Here is a 21,937-nt window from a genome sequence, read left to right as displayed (position 1 = left end):
TGACGTATATGGGATCAGACCAATGAAAGCTAGAGTGTCTGGGGTGGTATGGTGTGATTGGCCCCCTAAGGTGGGGGAGAAGGAACCCCCCCCCCCACCACCCTCAGCACCAACCACCCTCAGCACCACTGTGTCATCTCCACATTGTCCTCTCCCAACCAACCATACCCCAACATACCCCCTACAGTGGTGTGTGTTCATAGCAACCCTTATCCCCTCTCCCTCCTCCCCCTCCCTCCTCCCCTATCCCTCCATCCTCCTCCCCCCTCCAGCCATACACACTCCACCTCCACTTTTCACCTGGCTTGTTTGTTGCTATGGGCATATGCCACGCTGACAGCTTGTCCTAGGGAACACTTCACATTGACATTAGTTATTTATATATAATTATTTACCGTAAATAATGCATTTTCTGTACATTTTCTATTTTCGACCACGGGGGATTGGTAACCTTTTTGCATCTTCGACGGGCGATTGTGCGATAACTATTTGGTCAATCTGGCTGAAACATATATTTTCAGATGTGTAAATTCAGTCTCTTGATATGTGGAAGAAAAACTTTTACCTCGGTGAAAGTTGAAAAATTGACCCTGTTTTGCGGCTGGAGGGACAGACCTGCTGAGCGAATTGCGTACTGGGGGGGTTAAATATGATATGCCTTAACTGATGTAGGAATGAGTCTCCTTGATTACTAGTCAAACCCACCCTCCAATCAGACTACATCTGGCCATAAACTAAGCTGAAAAGATGGAGAATGTTTCTCAGTAAAAAATAAACCAGACAGAGTCCTCTTCCACAGCACTCACTTTTCAAACTCATGCTGTATCAAAGCCTTACATTCATACATTAACCCCAAGATATCTCTCTTATGCTAAATATAATTATTTTAATTAAGCCAAAATTAAATGAAAGATATGTCCTTCGAAATAAGCTGTACAAGTTGAAAGATTGATCAACAGTTTATCAATGTTCAATCAGTTTTATTGAATACACAAATTCTTTTACTGTATATCAAAAGAATGTGAACATTTCAAAAGAACAATATACCTGTATTGTGAAATTTCAATGCTGAACCTTTTATGTGCAAAACTGTAGGTGGTAAATTATTAACATTCCTTAGTCTGTTACTAACTTTACTGGATCAGTATTTTCTGCTCTCTGAAGAAAATGCAATTAATCTTGTTTCTCTACCTATTGTAACAAGAACTGCAGTACAACTTCACTCACCAGGCTAACAAAATTTTATATTTCACAACAACCTGGTTAAGTACACATAATACCTTGGGTTTTGTTGACCTTATGAAGCAACAGTAATATACCATGAGTGCCATCAAGGTAGGGATGCTTTGAGGACTTCAATTTGACTCCTGTATGCTTCCTCTCCCTCACACTTTTTAACCACATCTTGCAATACTGGGGAGGGGGGGGGGGGATAAATAAATACATAAATGAACTTCTGTTATGTAAGGCTTAATTAAACCATCTACCATTAAAAAAGAAAAAAATGTATAAGATTAGATAATGAATGAATGAATGAACAAGTGAAACAATGAACCTGTTCATACTTTCTTTCCAGAAATGTACATAAATACAATTAATACCAGCATCCACATGTCTGATGTGTTTGGAAATTAACAAAATGACTCGTCCTATGTAATACTCCTGTCACACTCAGGTACTTTCCCCTTTGTGGGACAATTCTCCTATGCATGCAGGGAGATAAAGGTTGAGCCTCTGTCCTGTGATGATACACATCGGTGCCAGTGACATCACAAAATTTTTCTAGATGCCTGGTGGTCTAGTTAAGGTACTCCACCCAAATGTAGTTTATAACTTTCTACTTCTGAGAGGTGGCTAGAGTTTGATGCTCATGTATTGCCATGCAGGGGTGAGCATTTAGTCACTCTCACTTTAATTGTATGACCTGCGTAGCCTACTCTGGGCCAGTATGCTCCCCACAGGCCAATACTGGATTATATGATGAATGGACGGACAGATTCATTTCAACTGGCATACCTGACATGAAATGCATGTGAAGTTAACTACGAAGACTAATAACATTATACCAACTGCATTAGCGACAATCAAATAATTATAAAAGTAAACATACGCTTAATACATGATTAATTACATGAATAACACTGCCAATATATGGTACTCTATACATGCAGTACTATCTATTAAGTGGTGGCAACCATTGTCCACTCACTTGATGTAATGTTGCCTATTTCTTTCTTCATCTTTATCATTCTTTTCCAGAGTCTGCTCTTCTCTCTCCCAATTTCTCCCATCCTTCATCTTTTATTACTCCTCTTTCCACTTCAAGTGGCTCTACACTGAGTGACAAGCCTAATGGTTTCCTGAAATTCAGGAAACCATTTACAATGCTGGGTGGTAACCATTTAACAAAATAATGGGGTGATGTGAAGCTTACTCTGGTACCCCTGGAAACTGAGTGAAAAGATACAAATGCAGTGTCCATCCAGGAACCAAACCTCCACATGCTTCCTTACATACTGCTGTGACAAGGTGCTGTCCACCACAAAGGAACATTGGTTTAATACTAAGGACACCTCTGGAGGGGCAGTTGCTTGCTTGCAGTTGATGGGTCTGCTCAGCCTGACAGACCGAGGGTGCTCACCAACAACAACAACTTTTATTGCCTTAAAATCATGAAAATGGAAGCAAAGTCAGGAGCAAACAGAAAGGATATTTCAAAAAGCTGATGAATAGGCATGATGAGAGTCGGGCAGTGGTAGACACAACTCAATGTGGTGTGCAGAGAGGGAATTGACAGCATTTCCTGAGAAGACAAACCAACACTGTGCTCTGTATGTTTCATCAGCACAGAGCAAGAAGACAATCAGTAATTACTGAAAGAAAATGGAAGTAAGAGAATGAGTAAAAAATGAGTCCTACATATAACCTCACCTTTCTTCTGAGCATCATCGAAGAACAGGACAGTGACTGAGAAGTCAGAACATTTGGAGAGAGCAAGGAGACATTTGGCGGCTAAGGAAGGTGAGACTGATCCTGCTCCTAGACATGACACCACCTCTATCAATGTGTCCGCTTCCAATTCAAGCCGACTGAGGAATGATGGAGGTATGATCTGTGGAGAAAACACAAAATATTACAGCAACCTTTAGTAGCAACACCATCATTATCCTATTGCTCTTTTCCATATTCTTTAGGACAGGAAGGAATCCTACACTTGTCCATCTTTATTCCTAGAATGCCATAAATACCGGTAGCAATTTTCCTGCAGTCCACTGGGTTCATGTCCAGATGAGCCTCAGATCGCAAATACTACCACTAATAACACTGCAGTAACTGAGGCTTATACAGGGAGGTACCAAGTATCAAATATATTATCAAATAAAATGGGTTAATTTCACAGACCAGCAAGCTCACCTTCAAGTACTGAATGGCTTTGTCCTGGTCCTTGGAGATGCGTGACCACTCCTTGGCGAACTGATATGATGTTCTTGGTACCTGAGAGCTGGCACACAGCTTTACCTCAATCTGAAAAGATTTATTCAGTGTTACATAAAGGACCTTTTGACAGCAAGACACATGGGGCATTTCCATCTACAGGTATTTGAGTACAATTCCTACATTACCAGTACTGACAAACTTCAAGCAGCTACCAAAATATCTTTGACTTGAAGGGTTAATACTGAAAACAGTATAATAATTACAGGGATAATGGTCAAATTAATTCTGAATAATAAACAGAATCTACTGACCATAAATGTTCAAAGAATGCACAAACATTAAACTGAGTGCCAAAAAGTCTTTCAAGCGAACAACAAGGGCAATGCTGGAAGAAAAAGACCACACGAGGTACAGAAGGGTCGACCAGTACAGTACATAAATGAGAAAAAGGAAGAGGAAGAGTCAGTGAAAGAGAGGTATATAATGATATAGCAGCCTGGAAGCAGTTCTGCTTTGGCCATCCTCTGTCCAGGGATGATGATGATGATAAATGCTCCAATTAGCAGAAGAAAATGACATACAGCACACATTAACCTCAGGGTTAAAGGAGTGAACAAAGATGCTGCCAGAGATCATGTTATCTGGACAGCCACTTATAAGTGACTGGTAAACAAAAGTTAACACATGCAAGCATCTCCAAAGCCATTCAAAATGAAACAAAACAAACTAACCAATATTAAAAAAAAAAAAAAAAAAAAAAAAAAAAAAAAGTTACTGGCTAGGTTTAGACTGGGCAGCCATAATATTACCCACTTTAGTCTGGTAAAACACAGGCATCCAATATATAAAACTTCACTTCCACCTTATACATTTTCTCTTATCAAAATGTGACTCCAACCTCTGATGACAATAATTCAGTTTTAGTATGCACCTGTGGCTGACTAGATTTGGACTGGACAGGCGTGATGTCTGCTTTGCTGTCTCTGACCACCTTGGGCTGCTGGCTGATGCTGTCTCGGGTCTTAACGTATTTTACTGAAACTTTCTTCAGTGGTTTCTGGAAGGCCAAATGCAGAAATAAGATCAAGACTTTAAGTATCAGTATGTTAAAATAATAATAATTATAAATATAATATATATTAATAATAATAATAATAATAATGATGATGATGATACTACAACTACTACTACTACTAAGTAATTTGTGGTAGGTGGGGGCACTCACCATCCACTCACTCAAAATAGTGCTGCTCTTGGGTGTCTGTCCTTTCCTCTCTTCTATCCTTCTTTCCTTCCATCCTCTTCTGTCTTTCTTTCCTTCAGTCTTTCCTCGTCCTTCTGCCTACAGGTGACTTTACACTCCCTCTTCTGTCTTTCTTTCCTTCATTCTTTCCTCTTCCTTCTACTTGTGGATGACTACACTTAATGACAAGCCAAATGGCTTCCTGTACACCAAGAAACCATTTACTACACTGGGTGGTAACCATTTAACCTAATTTTGGTGCCTGGTGGTTTAGTGGGTAATTATTGCGCTCCAATTGGATTCAGCCGGTGAAGGTTTCTATTCAAGGGGTGGTTGGCGTTTATTGCTCACTCAGGGATGAATGAGGCTGGTCACTCTCATCTTAAATGTCAGGACCAACTGCCTAGCCCCGGGCTCCTACGCTCCTCATGAGGCAATGTAGGATTGACTGATGGATGGATGGATAATAAGTAATAATAATAATAATAATAAAAATAATATTCCATCCATCATCCAATCCTACATTGCCCCATGAGGAGCGTAGGAGCCCAGGGCTAGGCAGTTGGTCCCAACATTTAATATGAGAGTGACCAGCCTCACTCATCCTTGAGTGGCATTACATGAGCAATCAACCCCAACCACCCCTTCGATATAAACCTTCACCGGCTCAATCCGATTGGAGCGCAATAATTATCCACTAAACCACCAGGCGCCAAAATTTGGTTATATGGTTACCACCTAGCGTACTGAATGGTTTCCTGGTGCACAGGAAACCATTTGGCTTGTCACTCAGTGTAAAGTCACCCACAGACTGAAGGAAGTGGAAAGAATGAAGGAAAGAAAGACAGAAGAGGAAGTGTAAAGTCACCCGTAGGCAGAAGGACAAGGAAAGAATGAAGGAAAGAAAGACAGAAGAGGATGGAGGGAAAGATGGATGGAGAAGAGGTAAGGGCAGACACCCAATGGCAGTACTACATTGAGTGAGTGGATGGTGAGCACCCCCACCTACCACAATAATAATAATAATAATAATAATAATCCATCCATCCACCTATCATCCAATCCTATACTGCCCCATGAGGAGCGTATGAGCCCGGGGCTAGGCAGTTGGTCCTGACATTTAAGATGAGAGTGACCTGCCTCACTCATCCCTGAGTGGCATTACATGAGCAATCAACCCCAACCACCCCTTCGATATAAAACTTCACTGGCTCAATCTGACTGGAGCGCAATAATTACCCACTAAACCACCAGGCGGCAAAATTTGTTATAATAATAATAATCTATCTATCTACCAGTATCTATTGCCTGATGCCTTAATCCCGTAAGGGGTGGCCACAATCAAACTGTCTCCATGTCCCCCTGTCCTCCGCCTTTTCACTGCCCTGCTCCCAGTTCGTACCCCCCTCCCTCATATACCTCTCTGCTCCATCCCTCCACTTCATCCTTGGCCTCCCCCTTCCTCTCCCCCCCTCCATCTCACTCATATACACTCTCCTTGTCAGTCTCTCGCTCTCCATCCTCTCCACATGGCCAAACCACCTCAAAGTGTTTCTCCTAACGCTTCCTATCACATCCACTCCACAATGCTTCTTCACTTCTTCATTTGTCAGTCTGTCTCTCCATGTGATTCCACATGCTCCTTTCAAATAACTTATCTCCACTGCTCTCATGCTTGACTTGTGTCCCTCCAACATGGTCCAAGCTTCACTTCCATGCATTAGAGTTGGTATCACAATTCTGTCATGAAGTAACTTTTTCACTTTCATGCTCACTTCCTTGTTTCTTATCACTGCTTTCAAAGAAGCAGCAATAATAACAATTCATCCATCCATCCATCATCTAATCCTACATTGCCCCATGAGGAACATAGGAGCCCGGGGCTAGGCAGTTGGTCCCAACATTTAATATGAGAGTGACCAGCCTCACTCATCCCTGAGTGGCATTACATGAGCAATCAACCCCAACCACCCCTTCGATATACACCTTCACCGGCTCAATCCGATTGCAGTGCAATAATTACCCACTAAACCACCAGGTGCCAAAATCTGGCTATATGGTTACCATCCAGTGTAGTAAATGGTTTCCTGGTGTACAGGAAACCATTTGGCTTGTCACTTAGTGTAGAGTCACCTACAAGCAGAAGGAAGTGGAAAGAATGAAGGAAAGAAAGACAGAAGAGGGTGTGTAAAGTCACCCACAGGCAGAAGGAAGAGGAAAGAATGAAGGAAAGGAAGGCAGAAGAGGATGGAAGGAAAGAAGGATGAAGGAGAGAAAAGGGCAGACACCCGACAGCAGCACTACATCGAGTGAGTGGATGGTGAGCACCCCCACCTACCACTAATAATAATAATAATAATAATAATAATCCATCCATCCATCCATCATCCAATCCTGTGTTGCCCCATGAGGAGCATAGGAGCCCGGGGCTAGGCAGTTGGTCTCGACATTTAAGATGAGAGTGACCAGCCTCACTCATCCCTGAGTGGCATTACATGAGCAATCAACCCCAACCATCCCTTGGATATAAACCTTCACCAGCTCAATCCGACTAGAACGCAATAATTACCCACTAAACCACCAGGTGCCAAAATTTGGCTATATGGTTACCACCCAGCATAGTATTATAATAATAATAATAATAATAATAATAATAGTAACCACATAATCAAATTATGGCACCTGGTGGCTAAGTGGGTAATTCAGGCACTCCAATTGGATTGAGCCTGTGTCGGTTTATGTCCAAGGGATGGTTGGGGTTTACTGCTCACGTAATGCCACTCAGGGATGAGTGAAGCTGGTCACTCTCGTCTTAAATGCAAGGCCCAACTTGCCTTGCCCTGGGCTCCTACGCTCCTCATGGGGAGGCATAGGATTGGATGACGGATGGATGGAATAATAATAATAATAATGATAATAATAATAATAATAATAATGATAATAATAATAATAATAATAATAATGATAATAATAATAATAATAATAATTAAGGTTAGATGGTGAGGAATTGGAAAATGTGAGTATGTTTAAGTATTTGGGTAGTGTGATGAGTAAGGATGGAGGTTTGGAGGGTGAAGTGCTTGAAAGGGTACAGCAGGGAAGAAAGGTTGCTGGTTCCTTGAAAGCAGTGATAAGAAACAGGGAAGTGAGCATGGAAGTGAAAAAGTTACTACATGACAGTATTGTGATACCAACTCTAACGTACGGAAGTGAAGCTGGGACACTGTTGGAAGGACACAAGTCAAGAGTGAGAGCAGTGGAAATGAGTTATTTAAGAGGAGCCTGTGGAGTCACGTGGAGAGACAGGCTGACGAATGAGGATATAAAGGAGCGTTGTGGTGTGGATGTGGATGTGATAGGATGCGTTATGAGGAACACACTGAGGTGGTTTGGCCATGTGGAGAGGATGGAGGATGAAAGACTGACGAAGAGAGTGTATGTGAGTGAGGTGGAGGGGGGAAGAGGGAGGGGGAGGCCGAGGATGAGATGGAGGGATGGGGTGGAGAGGTATATGAGAGTGGAGGGTGTGAGTTGGGAGCAGGGCAGTGAAATGGCGGGGGACAGGGCGACTTGGAGGCGATTTGTTTGTGGCCACCCCAAACGGGATTGAGGTGTCTGGCAATAGATAGAAGAAAAATAATAATAATAATAACAACAATTGTGCACCTTTCTGGTCACCAATTTATGAACTATACTCCTTATAAATATTTCATGTTCTTTAAATTACTAAAATTCTTCACTCTGCATTCCAATCCTTCTACAGTTATAGGCATAGCCTATACACACATTTTTATCTTCCTCATCCTTCCCTCCAGTTCCTACCTCATCATTCAGTGTACACTGTACTCTAAACTTTTTTACTACTACCAGTACTGAATGATCGAACTATAATACAGTATACTAAACAGTTCTCTTGCTTTCTTTCTCCGTAAGTGGACCTGTCTGATACAATAATTTTTATAGTCTTTCATTTCAGATAGTACCAAACAATTATATTCTAGTTAAGGAAGACTCTTCTGGCTGGATGCATCAGGTATATACTTCATTAACCCCTATACTCTGATGAATCTTCCCCTCCCTGAAAAACTTGGATTAAAGAAAGTTCAAGAAGTCAATTAAATTTTGTGGCAAAGAATTCCACAGCTTGAGAAATAGTTCATTACTCTGACTCCTATGATTCACTCACAGCTGAACAAAATCAATGGGTGTTACCTGGAACAGAATATAATGACTCCTGGTTTTGCCTCAGATACTTCTCCCCTGAACCACCCTATGACAAATCAACAACCATCATAATAAGTATAAAATACTACTCACACTTCACTTACTGGTAATATCTCTTTCTTTAGTCTTTGAAAGATTAAGAACTCTTTAACCATACTACACAGGATATCATTCATGAATTGTATTTAATAACAAAAAATACTGTAGAAGGCCAAAATACGGACTCTGGGAAAAAATTAAATTTTCTCTCTCCCATTATCTAATACATAATGGGTTTCTATGTCTCATTCCATGGATTTCATCTAAGTTGCAGTTTGGGGGTATACACCAACTATGCAAAACATGGAGTCAATGTATTAAATCTGTTCCAACTATGGCATCAGAACTCACACTCTCAAGCCCCTACACTCAGGCCAGTATTCACACTGGTTAAAGAAGCTCCAGAACACCTTTTCCTTAGAGATTTAAACTGCTAACTACACCTTACTGTCATCTCTGTTACTTAAACCATTCCAGTATCACCATCCATCCATCCAGTATCCAATCCTATATGGCCCCATAAGGGGCGTACGAACCCGGGACTAGGTAAGTTGGTCCTGACATTCAAGATGACAGTGACCAGCCTCACTCATCCCTGAGTGGCATTTCGTGAGCAATTAACCCCAGCCACCTCTTGGATATAAACCTACACAGGCTCAATCCAACTGGAGCACCTTAATTACCCACTGAACCACCAGGTGCCATAATTTGGATATATGGTTACCACCCAGCGTAGTAAATGGTTTCTTGGTGTACAGGAAACCATTAGATTTGTCACTCAGTGAAGAGTTACCCATAGGTAAAAGGAAGAAGAAAGAATGAAGGAAAGAAAGACTGAAGAGGGAATGTAAAGTCACCCATGGGCAGAAGAAAGAGGAATGAATGAAGGAGAGAAAGACAGAAGAGGAAGGATGGAAGAAAGGAAATGCAGACACCCAAAGCAGAACTACATTGAATGAGTGGATGGTGAGGGCCCCTACCTACCAGTAATCCAGTATCACAATACTCTGCATAAACACCATACAAAACAATATTACCTAGCTGTATGCAAAAATTAATCGCTATGGAAAAGGTGTTAGGGAGCTTCCTTAACCAACAAGATGAGCCTCACTCTCAGCAGAATAAAACCCCTGGCTGGGAAAAGTGGTGGGGACAGGATACAATGATGAGGATGACGTAACACTTACCCTAGATCGGAGGTGTGGAGGTTTGTCAATAGGGAGCATAACATTAGGATCCAGAGCTACTTCCTGTTTCTGCTCTTCTTTACTGTTAACCTCAATGATATTCAGCTTCTTGCCTGGTTTCTCCTTACTACTGCTCAGTTTCACATTTTTCTGGCTTTTTTCACCTTGTTGTATGTTGTCTGCTACTTCTGGTTTCACATTTTTCTTGGTTTTATCATTTTCCTGTATGCTAGCTACTTTTGATTTTGGTTTCACTGACTCCAAGTTTTCACTGGGTTTTGTGGCTTTGGCTAATTGTTCATTTTTCTTCTCGTATGTGGCTTTGTTGTCAGGTTTCTGGGTCCATTCACTTTTGCCAGCTTCTGAGTCTGTGAGTGCATTATGGTTCTCTAGTTCTTTTTTGGCCTCTTTATTCCAAGGTTCTAATTCCAATACCTGAAGATGAATGGAAGATTTAAAAAGTTAAATTTGATAAAGCTTTAGTGTAAAAGAATGGTACTGTATACACTGCACGTGTTAAACATTTGAGATATTTCAAAAGGCCACACTGATGTCAGTTTTCTAAATATCAAGTATGACATCCTGATACTTTATTCTAAAAAATAGATGTCATTCCCAAAAATATAACTCTAAAAGCTATAGTAACACAAGCTAAAGACAGAGTATACCCACATATGGAGACCAAAACCAAGATGGAGGAACAGGGGGAAATGTATGGCAATGACAGAGGTGAGCTGGAGAAAGGGTTGCCTGAGAGGACAGGGTGACATGGAGAAAATCTGTCTGTGGCCATCCCTTCCAGAACTGATGAGTCTACCTATAGATAGGTAAGGATACAACAATTTGAACCCAACTAGAACCATCTTCAGGTATAATTCACACCATAAGGGGGTCCTAGATGGCCTGTGTATGTTCTGAAAGCAACTTTTCCTTATATATACAAAACCTTCCACTTAATTCATGACAGTGGAAGGGCTACAAAGGAATTACAAGGTGGCACTGATGTACAAGAGTAACTGGGCAGCTTCTCTGCCAGGTTACACAAACATCTCTCAACTCCCCTCACTATCCCCAAAAGGATGCCTAGGGTGTGGAGGAAGACAAAACCTTCAGCCTGCAGCCCACTGGGTTCACATCCATACAAGCCTGGGTCCACAAGAACAAGTACAACGGCATAATGAAACCACCATGCAACACACACTAACTTTTATATAGTCCTTCAATGCCTCTTCCTTCTTATTGAGGTTCATCCTGGCAGTGGCTCGCCTGAGGTAGCCCTTCACATATTTGTCATCCAACTTCAGGCACCGGTTACAGTCACTCTCTGCTGCCTTGAACCTGACACAAAATATTTATTTTTAAGAGACATAAATCTGACATTCTTGCTTTGTGTTCAATATCAGGTACTTGCTTTCAGTCACCTTGGATCAGATCTTAAAATTTAAGCTTCCAATAGCTACTGTCTGACCATAAACCAGCAAAATAAAGAAGTAAAAATTTTCTTCATCCATTTAGCCATTTTTGTGATGAGGGTTCATACAATTACGGTAAAGAATCAAATTTTAATACAGTCCCTTAATACTTTTAAATGACTAACAAATACAGAATTCTATAATACTGTACACAGGATGAAACATACAGAGAACATTCTATCATATAAAACACTTTCCAACTAAGCAATTTAATGGATATACGTAGTCAAAATTAAGAAATAATCAATAACTACTTAACTTGTTCAGGCAAAACTACAGTATGTAAATGAGATATGTAAGGGGATTTGAAGCCTACACTCAAAGCACACATTTCTGCCTTCAAATTAGCTTGGATTACCCAACAGTGTCAAAAAAAATTAGACTGCTTGAAATTTACAAATAAGATTATGAATACTGTATGACACTGCAAGCACTTCAAAGCTGTTTACCTGTTTCAAAAGGTAATGCACACTAAGAGTTTTGATACTTCTTTGCTGACTGTACGTACAACCTACAGAACACAAAGACCAACCTGTTGATTTTGATATATGTAAAGACAATGGTGATGATGGCAATGATGATTATGAAGGTGAGAATGACAATGACACTGAAGATGACTATGTACATTAAGATGATGATGATGACAAGTTAAGGAGCAAACACTCACTTTTTTATCTTGATGTATGCCATGGCCCTGTTGGCTGGCAGGAGTGCATTGGTAGGGTCCAGGGCCATCCCCTGTGTGTACTTGGCTATGGCATCATCAAGCCGACCACTACTGTACAGTTTGTTGCCCTGAAAAATATTAATCAGTTAACCATTTCTAATCTGTTGATGCATAGTATATTGCATTCTAGTTATATCTGCCCATGAGGAGATGGAGAATAAGAAACTGACTAGCTGTGTATGTGAGTCAGGAGGTGAGGAAGGCTAAGGATGAGATGCAGGGAGTGGAGAGATCAGTATACGAAAGGAGAGTATGAACTGGAGGGAGGGCAGCCAAACATGTAGGTGATTTGCTTGTGGCCACCCCTTTTGGGATTAAGGTATCTGGCAATAGATAGAAGGAGAGATAAGCCTTTGAATGATTTCATTTAGCTTACAAGACTTTTAAAACTAGAGTCAGATGCACATCAATTATCAAACCACTTCAGTCTGATGACATATATTTTTTTATCTTATCCTCCAAACTTTCACATAATTGTGTATAGCTTAAGAGACCTTTTGAAACAGAGGAGTTAGATACAGCCCTCATCAATCCCTTCAAGACCAAGAGTATACAACTGTCTGAAGATAGCATGATTTACATGAAAAATATGTCCTTTGAGGAGAAAGGGTTAACACTTTCAGGCTCCAATGGCTCACTTGGAAGAATTTCAAAAAAGTCAGAAATTAACTGGAATGAAATACTGGAAGAGAATGAGTGGGCAAAAATATTGAAAATGAGCTAAAATATGGGTAATTCAATCTATGTTCCTATATATTGATTTAGTTGTTATTTACATCATATTCTGTATTTTAGCCTACTCATTCCTTCCCTGTATAAAGCAACATATTGGTAGTCCTCACATGAAAGTCTGAGATGTGAGTCAACAAAAATATACTTTGTGAAAAAGAGAAATATGGTTTTGACTAAAACCTGAAGGTATTTTAAAAAATAAATAATATATAAATAAAATAATAAATAAGTAAATTTGTGGTAGGTGGGGGCACTCACCATCCACTTACTCGATGTAGTGCTGCTCTCGGGTGTCTGCCCTTTCCTCTCCTCCATCCAACTTTCCTTCCATCCTCTTCTGTCTTTCTTTCCTTCATTCTTTCCTTGTCCTTCAGCCTACAGGTGACTTTACACTCCCTCTTCTGTCTTTCTTTCCTTCATTCTTTCCTCTTCCTTCTACCTATGGGTGACTCTACACTGAGTGACAAGCCAAATAGTTTCCTGTACACCAGGAAACCATTTACTATGCTGGGTGGTAACCATGTAAATAAATTTTGGCGCCTGGTGGTTTAGTGGGTAATTATTGCACTCCAATTGGATTCAGCCGGTGAAAGTTTATATCCAAGAGGTGGTTGGGGTTGATTGCTCATGTAATGCCACTCAAGGATGAATGAGGCTGGTCACTCTCATTTTAAATGCTGAGACCAACTGCCTAGCCCCGGGCTCCTACGCTCCTCATGGGGCAATGTAGGATTTGATGATGGATGGATGGAGAGAATAAATAAAGAAATAACTTGTAATGAATCATGAGCATTCATGTTCATTCATCTGCAACTTAATGAATCACCTTTAACTGAAAATCTTCAACTCCTTTGATTCAGTGTCATATTGTTTGTTATTTATGCTACCTACAGACAATTAGGAGAGACTTTTCAAACTGAAGTTAGATACTGGACAGCCTCTAATAACTACTTTATTGCAAGATGTCTAGAATTAGAAAAAAAAAAAAAAAAAAAATCTGTAGCTTAAAAGGGGACTACCTGCATGTGTAAAAAAGGAGTCCATTTTCAAACTGGTTGAGGAGGCTCCCCAGCACCTCCTTATCAGTTTATTATTGTGTACCGTAGTACATTTGTAAATAGTACTAGGCTATAGTTTTCTATGATATTTTTGCAATCTACATTGATATAAAAGAGACATAAATATCATACATGAGAATAATAAGCTATAATAACCAAAACAAATGGCTAAGGACAAGGTGCAAGAAAGCCTACTAAGCTGACGAGCATACAGTACTGGCTAAGCATTGTACAACAGTACCTCATCCTTGAGTGCAGAAGCTTGTTCTTTCTTGCTTGCTCTGGGTCCTCTGCTATTACTCTTCTCATTCTTTTCTACTGTCTTTGCCTCATTCTCTGCTGTGTCTTCATCCTCTGATGATTCCAAAGCTTTGTCCTGAGTGGTTACGACACATCGATTACAAAAATAAAAATAGCTATGATTGAACATTCTGCTTACAATTCCTTTCTCAAGCTTCTAGTATGCATAAAGTTTATTGGCATTAATTCTTAAATTTTTCTTTAAAATAATTATGGTACCTATGCTTATCAGAATTATTCCAAAAGTTAGTGCTCCAATGTGACATCTTTATGTGGTGGCACTGACCTAAATGGACAGCTCAAAAGCCTGGTTATAAAACATCCCTCAATTATTTCCCTATCTCCCAAAAGGAGCATGGTGGGCTGCAGAAGGGACATTTAAGCCTGCAGTCCACTGGCTACAACTACTCTTACCACTACATTCCTCGAGTATTTACTCTAAAATGCATGTCATAAAAAATACTTTTAGTGCCATTACCATTCTGAAATGTCATTTCCACAACTATCATCATCAATAGTCAACTAACCACATCAAATTTGTCCCATGCAGCATAGTCAAAAGCTGATATCTTCTTTTTCTTATTACGTGTTTCATTTTTTCTGGGCTTGCTTTCACCTGATGCAGAATCAGAAACAGAATCTTTAGAGGATGTTTCTAGCTTCTTCTTACATCGTACTGGAGGAGTATCCTGCAAAAATGGAAATAAAATTTCATATAAAGTATCAGATTTGTCCATACTTGGAAGCATTACATCACCTGACCCCAAAACATCTATTACAGTAATATACAGCATTCTACAAACTGGGAGAAAATAAGGCATCAAAAGAATTTAGTAAATAAATACCGGTACATAAAACTATCTGGTCGCATTAAAGCTTCCTGAGTAAGGTAAGAGGGAACAAAAATGGTTAAAGCAAAGAATAATACCTCCTGAATTAAAGCATTTCACCATATGGGTTTCTTCTTCTTCTCTTGCTGTCTCTCTCTCTCTCTCTCTCTCACTTTACTTTTATCATACTAATAAGAGGAAAGTTTTTTTTTTTAATGCCTTATTTCCTCATTCCCATAAATCACCTATATTATGAAAGGGACAAGAGAATTTGGGTTCTGTGGTATGTAAGATGCCTTTTCCTGCACAGTGATGTAACGATCTGTATTAGCCACGTGTTCCATTCTGCATCTCTTTAGGTTTAGTTATGCAACATTAGCTTAGGTCATAAACTAAACTAAGTTGCGGGTTAATACTGCTCACGCTACTTCTTTATAGGCTATTACATCTTAATGCAATGTGTTGTAGTTAAAATTCTACCTCGTGACATGTGCAAATATTGAAGTACTTTAGTTTCTAATGCCCAGAAGCATCCTAAGAGATAAAAGACATATAATATCAACATGTCAGGAGCTATTGCCATAGCAACCAATTTCAGCCATGGTGACTACCTCAGATTTGTTTCTGTCCTCTTTGGTTTGACTTGAAAGTTTTTCATCAGCTGCCTTAATTTCCTTTTCCCAGCACTTCAAATCTTTTAAGAAGTCCTGCAGCTCTTCCGCTGAGTCTTTAATATTCTTTTGTAGGTGGAGTGAAGAATTCTTCGACATTGTGCCAGAACGTTCGTGTTGTTTGTTTACATGCTGCAGGTGCACGGATATCATATCTTCGATGCAGGACTTTTCCATGGTGGGCTTTATTTTCCATTTCAGTATAAATAGCATGAACAGAGTTTTAAGCAATAAATCACAGAAATACTCCTAGTGTTGCCCCAACTGTTATTATTATCTTTATCACTGCCTTTCAACACTCAGCTAATCCCAACCTATGAACTAACTTTATATAATATGGAAGCGTGCATGGAAAAGTTCGAGAGGAATGAGTGTTTTTTATTGGAGATATGAATGGAAAAGTAGGGATTGTGCAGGCGGAGTACGGTAGTTGGTGAGTGGGGTGTGACTGCAGAAGTGGATGAATTGAGAATGGCAGCGCTCTAGCGGACATTTGTGCCTGGAGTGGGTTGGTGAGAGCCAATACGCTCTTCAAACACAAAATGATCCACAGGTATACGTGGCAAGTGATGAGAAGGGTGAGTGGTGAACTGAACGAACGGATGGCAATGACTGATTATGTGTGTGTGGATGACAGAATGAGATGTGTAACAGATGCAAGAGCATAGGGAGGTTGGGGGAGTGGAGTTTCTGACCACCACTTGGTGGTAAAGTCAAGGTTGAAATGAAGTGGAGGAAGAGAAGAAGGGAAGGACAGAAGGAAGTAGTTCTTACAAGGAGAGTGGAATGGTTACAAGAGGATAAAAAAAAAGGGGGGGGGGCAGAATATAAAAGAGATGTGGAAAAGAGATTGGGTAAATATGATTTGGAGCAGATGGGCGACGTGGAAGGTGTGTGCAAGATATTCACAGAAGAAATCTGTGCAGCATGTGCAGTATGTGAGGTGGTGTGTGGGGTGAAAAGAACACGAAAGATGGTGCAAGGAACAGCATGGTGGAATGAAGAGGTGAGACAGGCTGTGGCACTAAAGAAGAAAGCATATAGTGAGTGGATGGGAAACAAGGGTGCGGGGGAAGGTGAGAGACAGAAGAGAGAGTTATATGCGAGAGGAAGAGAGAGGTGAAAAGATTAGTAGGAGAGTGTATGAGGGGAGTGGAAGACGAATTTGGATGGAATTTGAGTGTAAAATAGAGGGAATATAAGAAAATGTTCCGGAAAGAGGTAAAGAGAGTTAGACATGGCATTAAAGTGCTAGTCGGGGAGTGAAAGATAAAAATGGTAAATTACTTGTGAAGAAGGAAGAAAAAGCGAGCAGATGGAAAGAACACATTAAAGAAATGTTGAACAGTGAGAATGAAAGTAGTGCGAGTATAAGTGGCTGGGAGAAGGAGGGATGTGAGAAGAGAGGAAGAAATCGGTAGGGGAGACGTTGTGGAAGCAATGAAGAAAGTCAAAATGAGATAGAGAGAGAGAGAGAGAGAGAGAGAGAGAGAGAGAGAGAGAGAGAGAGAGAGAGAGCAGGAATTGATCGAGTGTGGGGTGAAATAGCAGTAGAATGGATGTGGAAGATGTGCAGATTGGCCTGGGAGGAAGGTAAGTCCCGGAGGATTGAAAGTCAGGTATAATTAGTCCTCAGTACAAAGGACATGGGGAAAACGAAGTATGTGGTAATCATAGGGGCATTTGTCTTCTTTGCGTAATAGGATAAGTATATGGTAGGATACTTACTGACTTAGGAAAAGAACAGGGAGGTCTTAGTAATGGAAGAGGTTGTGTAGATCAGATATTCATTCTTAGGTCTTTAGTGGAAAAGTTTCTAGAAAAGGGAATGAAGTTGTATGCGGCCTTCATGGATTTGGAGAAAGCATATGACAGAGTGGATGGACAAGAACTGTGGAAAGTATTAAGCATATATGGAGTAAATGGGAAGTTGCTGAATGCCTTGAAGAGTATGCCTGAGGGTGCTAGGGCTGCAGTGCGCGTGGACAGTGGACTGAGTGAATTTTTCTATTTGAAGGTTGAATTGAAACAGGGATGTATGTCTCCATGGATGTTCAATCTGCATATGGATGAAGTTATAAAAGATATACAAGGCAGGGCAGTGGATGTTGGAGCGGCCCTAATGAGAGAGGGCAGTGTGTGGACACTCCCTGTACTTTTGTTTGCAGAAGATACTGTGTTGTTATGTGATGACGAAGGGGAGCTGCATGGCTTGGTGAATGAGTTTGGGAGAGTGTGTACGATACGGAATCTAAAGCTGAATGAAGGGAAGAGTAACGTTATGGTGTTCGAGAGAAATGAAGTCACTGAACGTACAGTGATGCTGGATGAGGAGGAAATGGAAAATGCGATTGCATTTAAGTACTTGGGTAGTGTGATGAGTAAGGATGGAAGTTTATAGGGAGAAGTGCTTGAAAGGGTACAACGAAGAAGAAAGGTTGCTGGTTCTTTGAAAGCAGTGATTATAAACATGGAACCGAGCATGGACGGGAAAAGTTACTGCATGACAGTATTGTGATACCAACTCTGACGTAGGGAAGTGAAACATGGACCTTGTTGGAGGGACACAAGTCAAGAGTGAGGGCAGTGGAAATGAGTTGTCTGAGAGGAACATGTGGAGTAACACAGAGTGACACATATGACAAATGAGGAATTGAAGGAGCGTTGTGGTGTGGATGTGATAGGAAGCGACTGGAGAAACACACTGAGGCGATTTGGCCATGTGGAGAGGATGGAGAGCGAGACTGACAAGGAGAGTGTATGTGAGTGAGGTGGAGGGGGGGAGGGGGAGGCAAAGGATGAGATGGAAAGATGGAGTGGAGAGGTATATGAGAAAGGAGAGTGTGAACTGGGAGCAGGGCAGTGAAACGGCGGGGGACAGGGCGACATGGAGGCGATTTGTATGCAGCCACCCCTTAACAGGATTAAGGCGTCTGGCAACAGATAGATAGGCAGAATATTCTCGACAATATTTACGGAATACTTTTCTCCTATTGCCAGACGCCTGGCAATGGTGATGATCAGGCTGTAGGGAGATTGTGGACAGTGGGTGGTGAAAAAAATAAAAGGGCCGATGAATATACTGTTGGATGATCGTGGGTGAGAAGTATGTGAGGACAAAAAAATGATATAATACCTAGAGCAAATCAGTGGATGGGGAGACTGGAAAGTGTGGCAATGTGCAGGGCGAATAAGTATGAGACAGTGCGAGGTGTATGGAAGGGGATATCAATACCTGGACTTTAGTATGGACTACAAACATGGACATGGACAATGAATGACTTGGCGAAGCTGGAGGCAATACAAAATAAGGTAGAAGAGATAGCGCTGGGTGCGAGTAGGTATGTGGCTGTGGAAGCAACGAAAGGAAAGGCTGGATGGAGTTTCTTTGGAGAGAAAGTGGCTGAACGGGTGCTGAAGTACACAGCTGGGCAAAAGAATGAACACAGACAGTGTGAGAACAGGCCAGACACAGCAGTAAATGGAAGATGTGTTACAACAGAACAGAAAAGTGTAAAATGCAAGGACTGATGAGTGGAGGGAGTATGGAGCGGTGGAACAATGAGAAATGAAAGAAAAAATATATCACCGAGTGCAAGACAGAGATGAAGAGCGTTTTTAGTGTATGGGATCGATGATTACGGTTGACTGATATGTGTAAGGATAGTCCAACGAGTGAGGTATGTTATGGTGGGAGTGTGGCAAGAGAATTATTGTTCAAGGGAAGAATGGAAGTCTCTGGGAGTGAACAGTCGAGTGTATAGGTGGAGAAATGAGGCAGCAGGTATGACGTGCAAGCGGTGAGGATGAGAAAGTTGAACTCATGTTGCTCGAATTTGGTAGGTATGAGCGGAGAGGGAGAAGGCAAAGATGTTGAATGTGGTGAGACGTGAGATAGATGAGGAAACATAGGGGAGAATAATGGAAATGCGAGAGTGGGACCTAGTACGAACAGCGGTAAGTCTCAGTAGGGCGAATGAGTGGAAAAACAGTTGAGAGTGTTGAAGTTTTGTGGAAAAGGCCTGGCAAGTGAGGTGTCACGCAGTATGGGGAGGGAGGAAGGTTGAGAATATCGTACAGTACCCACACTCTATTAACCCCTCACAAAGCCCCCTTTTCCCCCTTCTCTCTCTCTATAAAATGGTGCCCTAAGAGAGTGCCGAATCATAGGCCACACCTCGTTAGACTGACGGTGCCTCTATCCAGCAGAGTATAAAGAAATACACTCTTGGTCTTAAAAGGGGGTAAAGTGTTGGTCATTTTGGTCGATGAAAGGGGATGGACAAAGACAGTAAAATGAAAAATGAAGCAGCAACAGCCAGAAAATACCCCCCCCCCCAGAAAAAAAAAAAGTACAGAGACAGCAGAAGAGTGCATTTGCATGTTTCGTCAATGTTTGTTATTTAGGAGCCCCACAAACACGAATGATTAAACTATGAAAGGCAGAAATCATCACTTCTGGTAAGAGAGGCTGATTTACAATTTCGATCCACTGTTTAGAGAAAATTCAAGTATCGGTTGTAAGTTTCCAAATTACTGTCAAAAGATTAGGAAATAATAATAATAATAATAATAATAAAAATAATAATAATGCGCAAAGAAAAGCTAAAAACCAACAGCATTAAATGAACACACAAAGAATAGACACCCACTGCATGTTTTCTTAACTTAAATTGTTAATGGGTGATATTAGCTAAGTAAGTCACACCTGTCACCTCTCTTCCCAACTCCACCCTACTACCATGACTCCCACCTCCGCCATCCTAAAATTCTTTCTCTCACTTCCTCCTCCCTACCATCCTTCCTTTCACCTCCTACGTCCTTATATCTTTCTTCCACCTCTTCCATCCTAATTTCTTTCGTTCACTTCCTCCATCCTAACAACTTTTCTCCCACGTCCTCCATCCTACTATCCTTCCCTCCACCTCTTCTATTTTACCAACCTTTCTCCCACTTCTTCCTTCCTACCATCTTTCCTTCCACCTCCTCCATCCAAGCATCCTCCTTTCCAACCTCCCCATCCTTCCTGGATCCTTCCTCCATTCCCTATGACGCCCTATCCTCCCTTTCATATCCTTCATCCTATTATTCTAAATTTCCTGAACTCTTACCCTTCATCCATCTTCGAATCTCTTGGGTCGGTCAGGCCACTGACCTCGGCCTCCATCAACTACACAATTACTGTCCCTGCTGCTGCTCCCACTTCTGCTGCTGCATCCCCTGCCACTGCTGCTGACCTGTCCTAAGGGAGAGACTCGAGAACAAAAAGGAGTGTCATTCGTGTTGATGGTAATGTTTTCAAATCCCTAACATCCCTATCGCCCTATCAACGAACCAGATTCCAACACTCACCACCGGCGATCTTGACTGATGTGTTGGTTGGGTTGCTCCCGCGGAGGGATGAGAATTTATCTGCCATATGGCAGCCTACCTGGAAATAAATGAGAAAATCTGTAAATATTAACTAAACACCGGTATTAAACCAAGCAAAACAGATTCATAATACTAAACAAAGAATACCAAGGATGCACTTTCAAATCAACATGTTTGTGAATATTACCAAAACAACAGAACTATACAAAACAGACTCAGAATGCAAAACAAAGAATACCAAGGATGCAATTTCAAATCAACATACTTATTGCAGGCAGGGATCCCGGTTACAGGGTGAGACCAAAATGAATGACCGTCTCCCATACTTGGGTGATCTAATCACTACACCAGCAGGCAACTTATAAGTGACGTAAATAAAAAATCTATTTACCTTGTACGAAGAGAAGAGGAGGTATGTGGTTGAACGAAGACGCCCCTATCATTCAGCAGCGGGGGCGGCATCAGTAACAGTTTAAAGTCACAACACCTGAAACGAAATTAAAAGGTTACTTACCAAATAGTACAGTAATATTAATCAATCCTGAATTCAACCTACTGCTGCAGTCATAAATGAAGGTGAATGTCATAAAGAAAAACAGTAAGGACCAACGACATTTAAATGGATTAATCACAAAACTGTACA

At 41.0% G+C, this 21,937-nt stretch overlaps 1 protein-coding gene across 1 annotated transcript; it reads right to left on the bottom strand.

The window, feature by feature from the left end:
* Positions 1-1,015: 1,015 nt before the first annotated feature.
* On the bottom strand, positions 1,016-16,020 carry LOC145404499 (uncharacterized). Its single transcript, XM_080276066.1, has 10 exons — positions 15,862-16,020; positions 14,948-15,109; positions 14,362-14,496; positions 12,271-12,398; positions 11,337-11,469; positions 10,132-10,566; positions 4,337-4,495; positions 3,415-3,525; positions 2,932-3,112; positions 1,016-1,413 (listed from the first exon to the last, which is right to left on the bottom strand). Exons 1-10 carry the CDS (start codon positions 16,018-16,020, stop codon positions 1,331-1,333), a joined length of 1,686 nt encoding a protein of 561 aa, XP_080132192.1. The 3' UTR covers positions 1,016-1,330.
* Positions 16,021-21,937: the final 5,917 nt, after the last annotated feature.

The sequence above is a fragment of the Coenobita brevimanus genome, chromosome 63 (genome assembly GCF_032717465.1).
Source record: "Coenobita brevimanus isolate Jiangsu-jjx chromosome 63, ASM3271746v2, whole genome shotgun sequence".
Classification (NCBI taxonomy): domain Eukaryota; kingdom Metazoa; phylum Arthropoda; class Malacostraca; order Decapoda; family Coenobitidae; genus Coenobita; species Coenobita brevimanus.
This window is presented reverse-complemented; position numbering and strand designations above follow the sequence as displayed.

Coding starts and splice junctions, on each gene's coding strand:
- LOC145404499 (XM_080276066.1), bottom strand. CDS start 16,020: ATGTCGAAGAATTCTTCACTCCACCTACAAAAGAATATTAAAGACTCA. Junction 11,470..12,270: donor GCATACATCAAGATAAAAAA/GTGAGTGTTTGC, acceptor ATTTTGTGTCAG/GTTCAAGGCAGCAGAGAGTG. Junction 1,414..2,931: donor CGATGATGCTCAGAAGAAAG/GTGAGGTTATAT, acceptor CCCCCTCCCCAG/TATTGCAAGATGTGGTTAAA.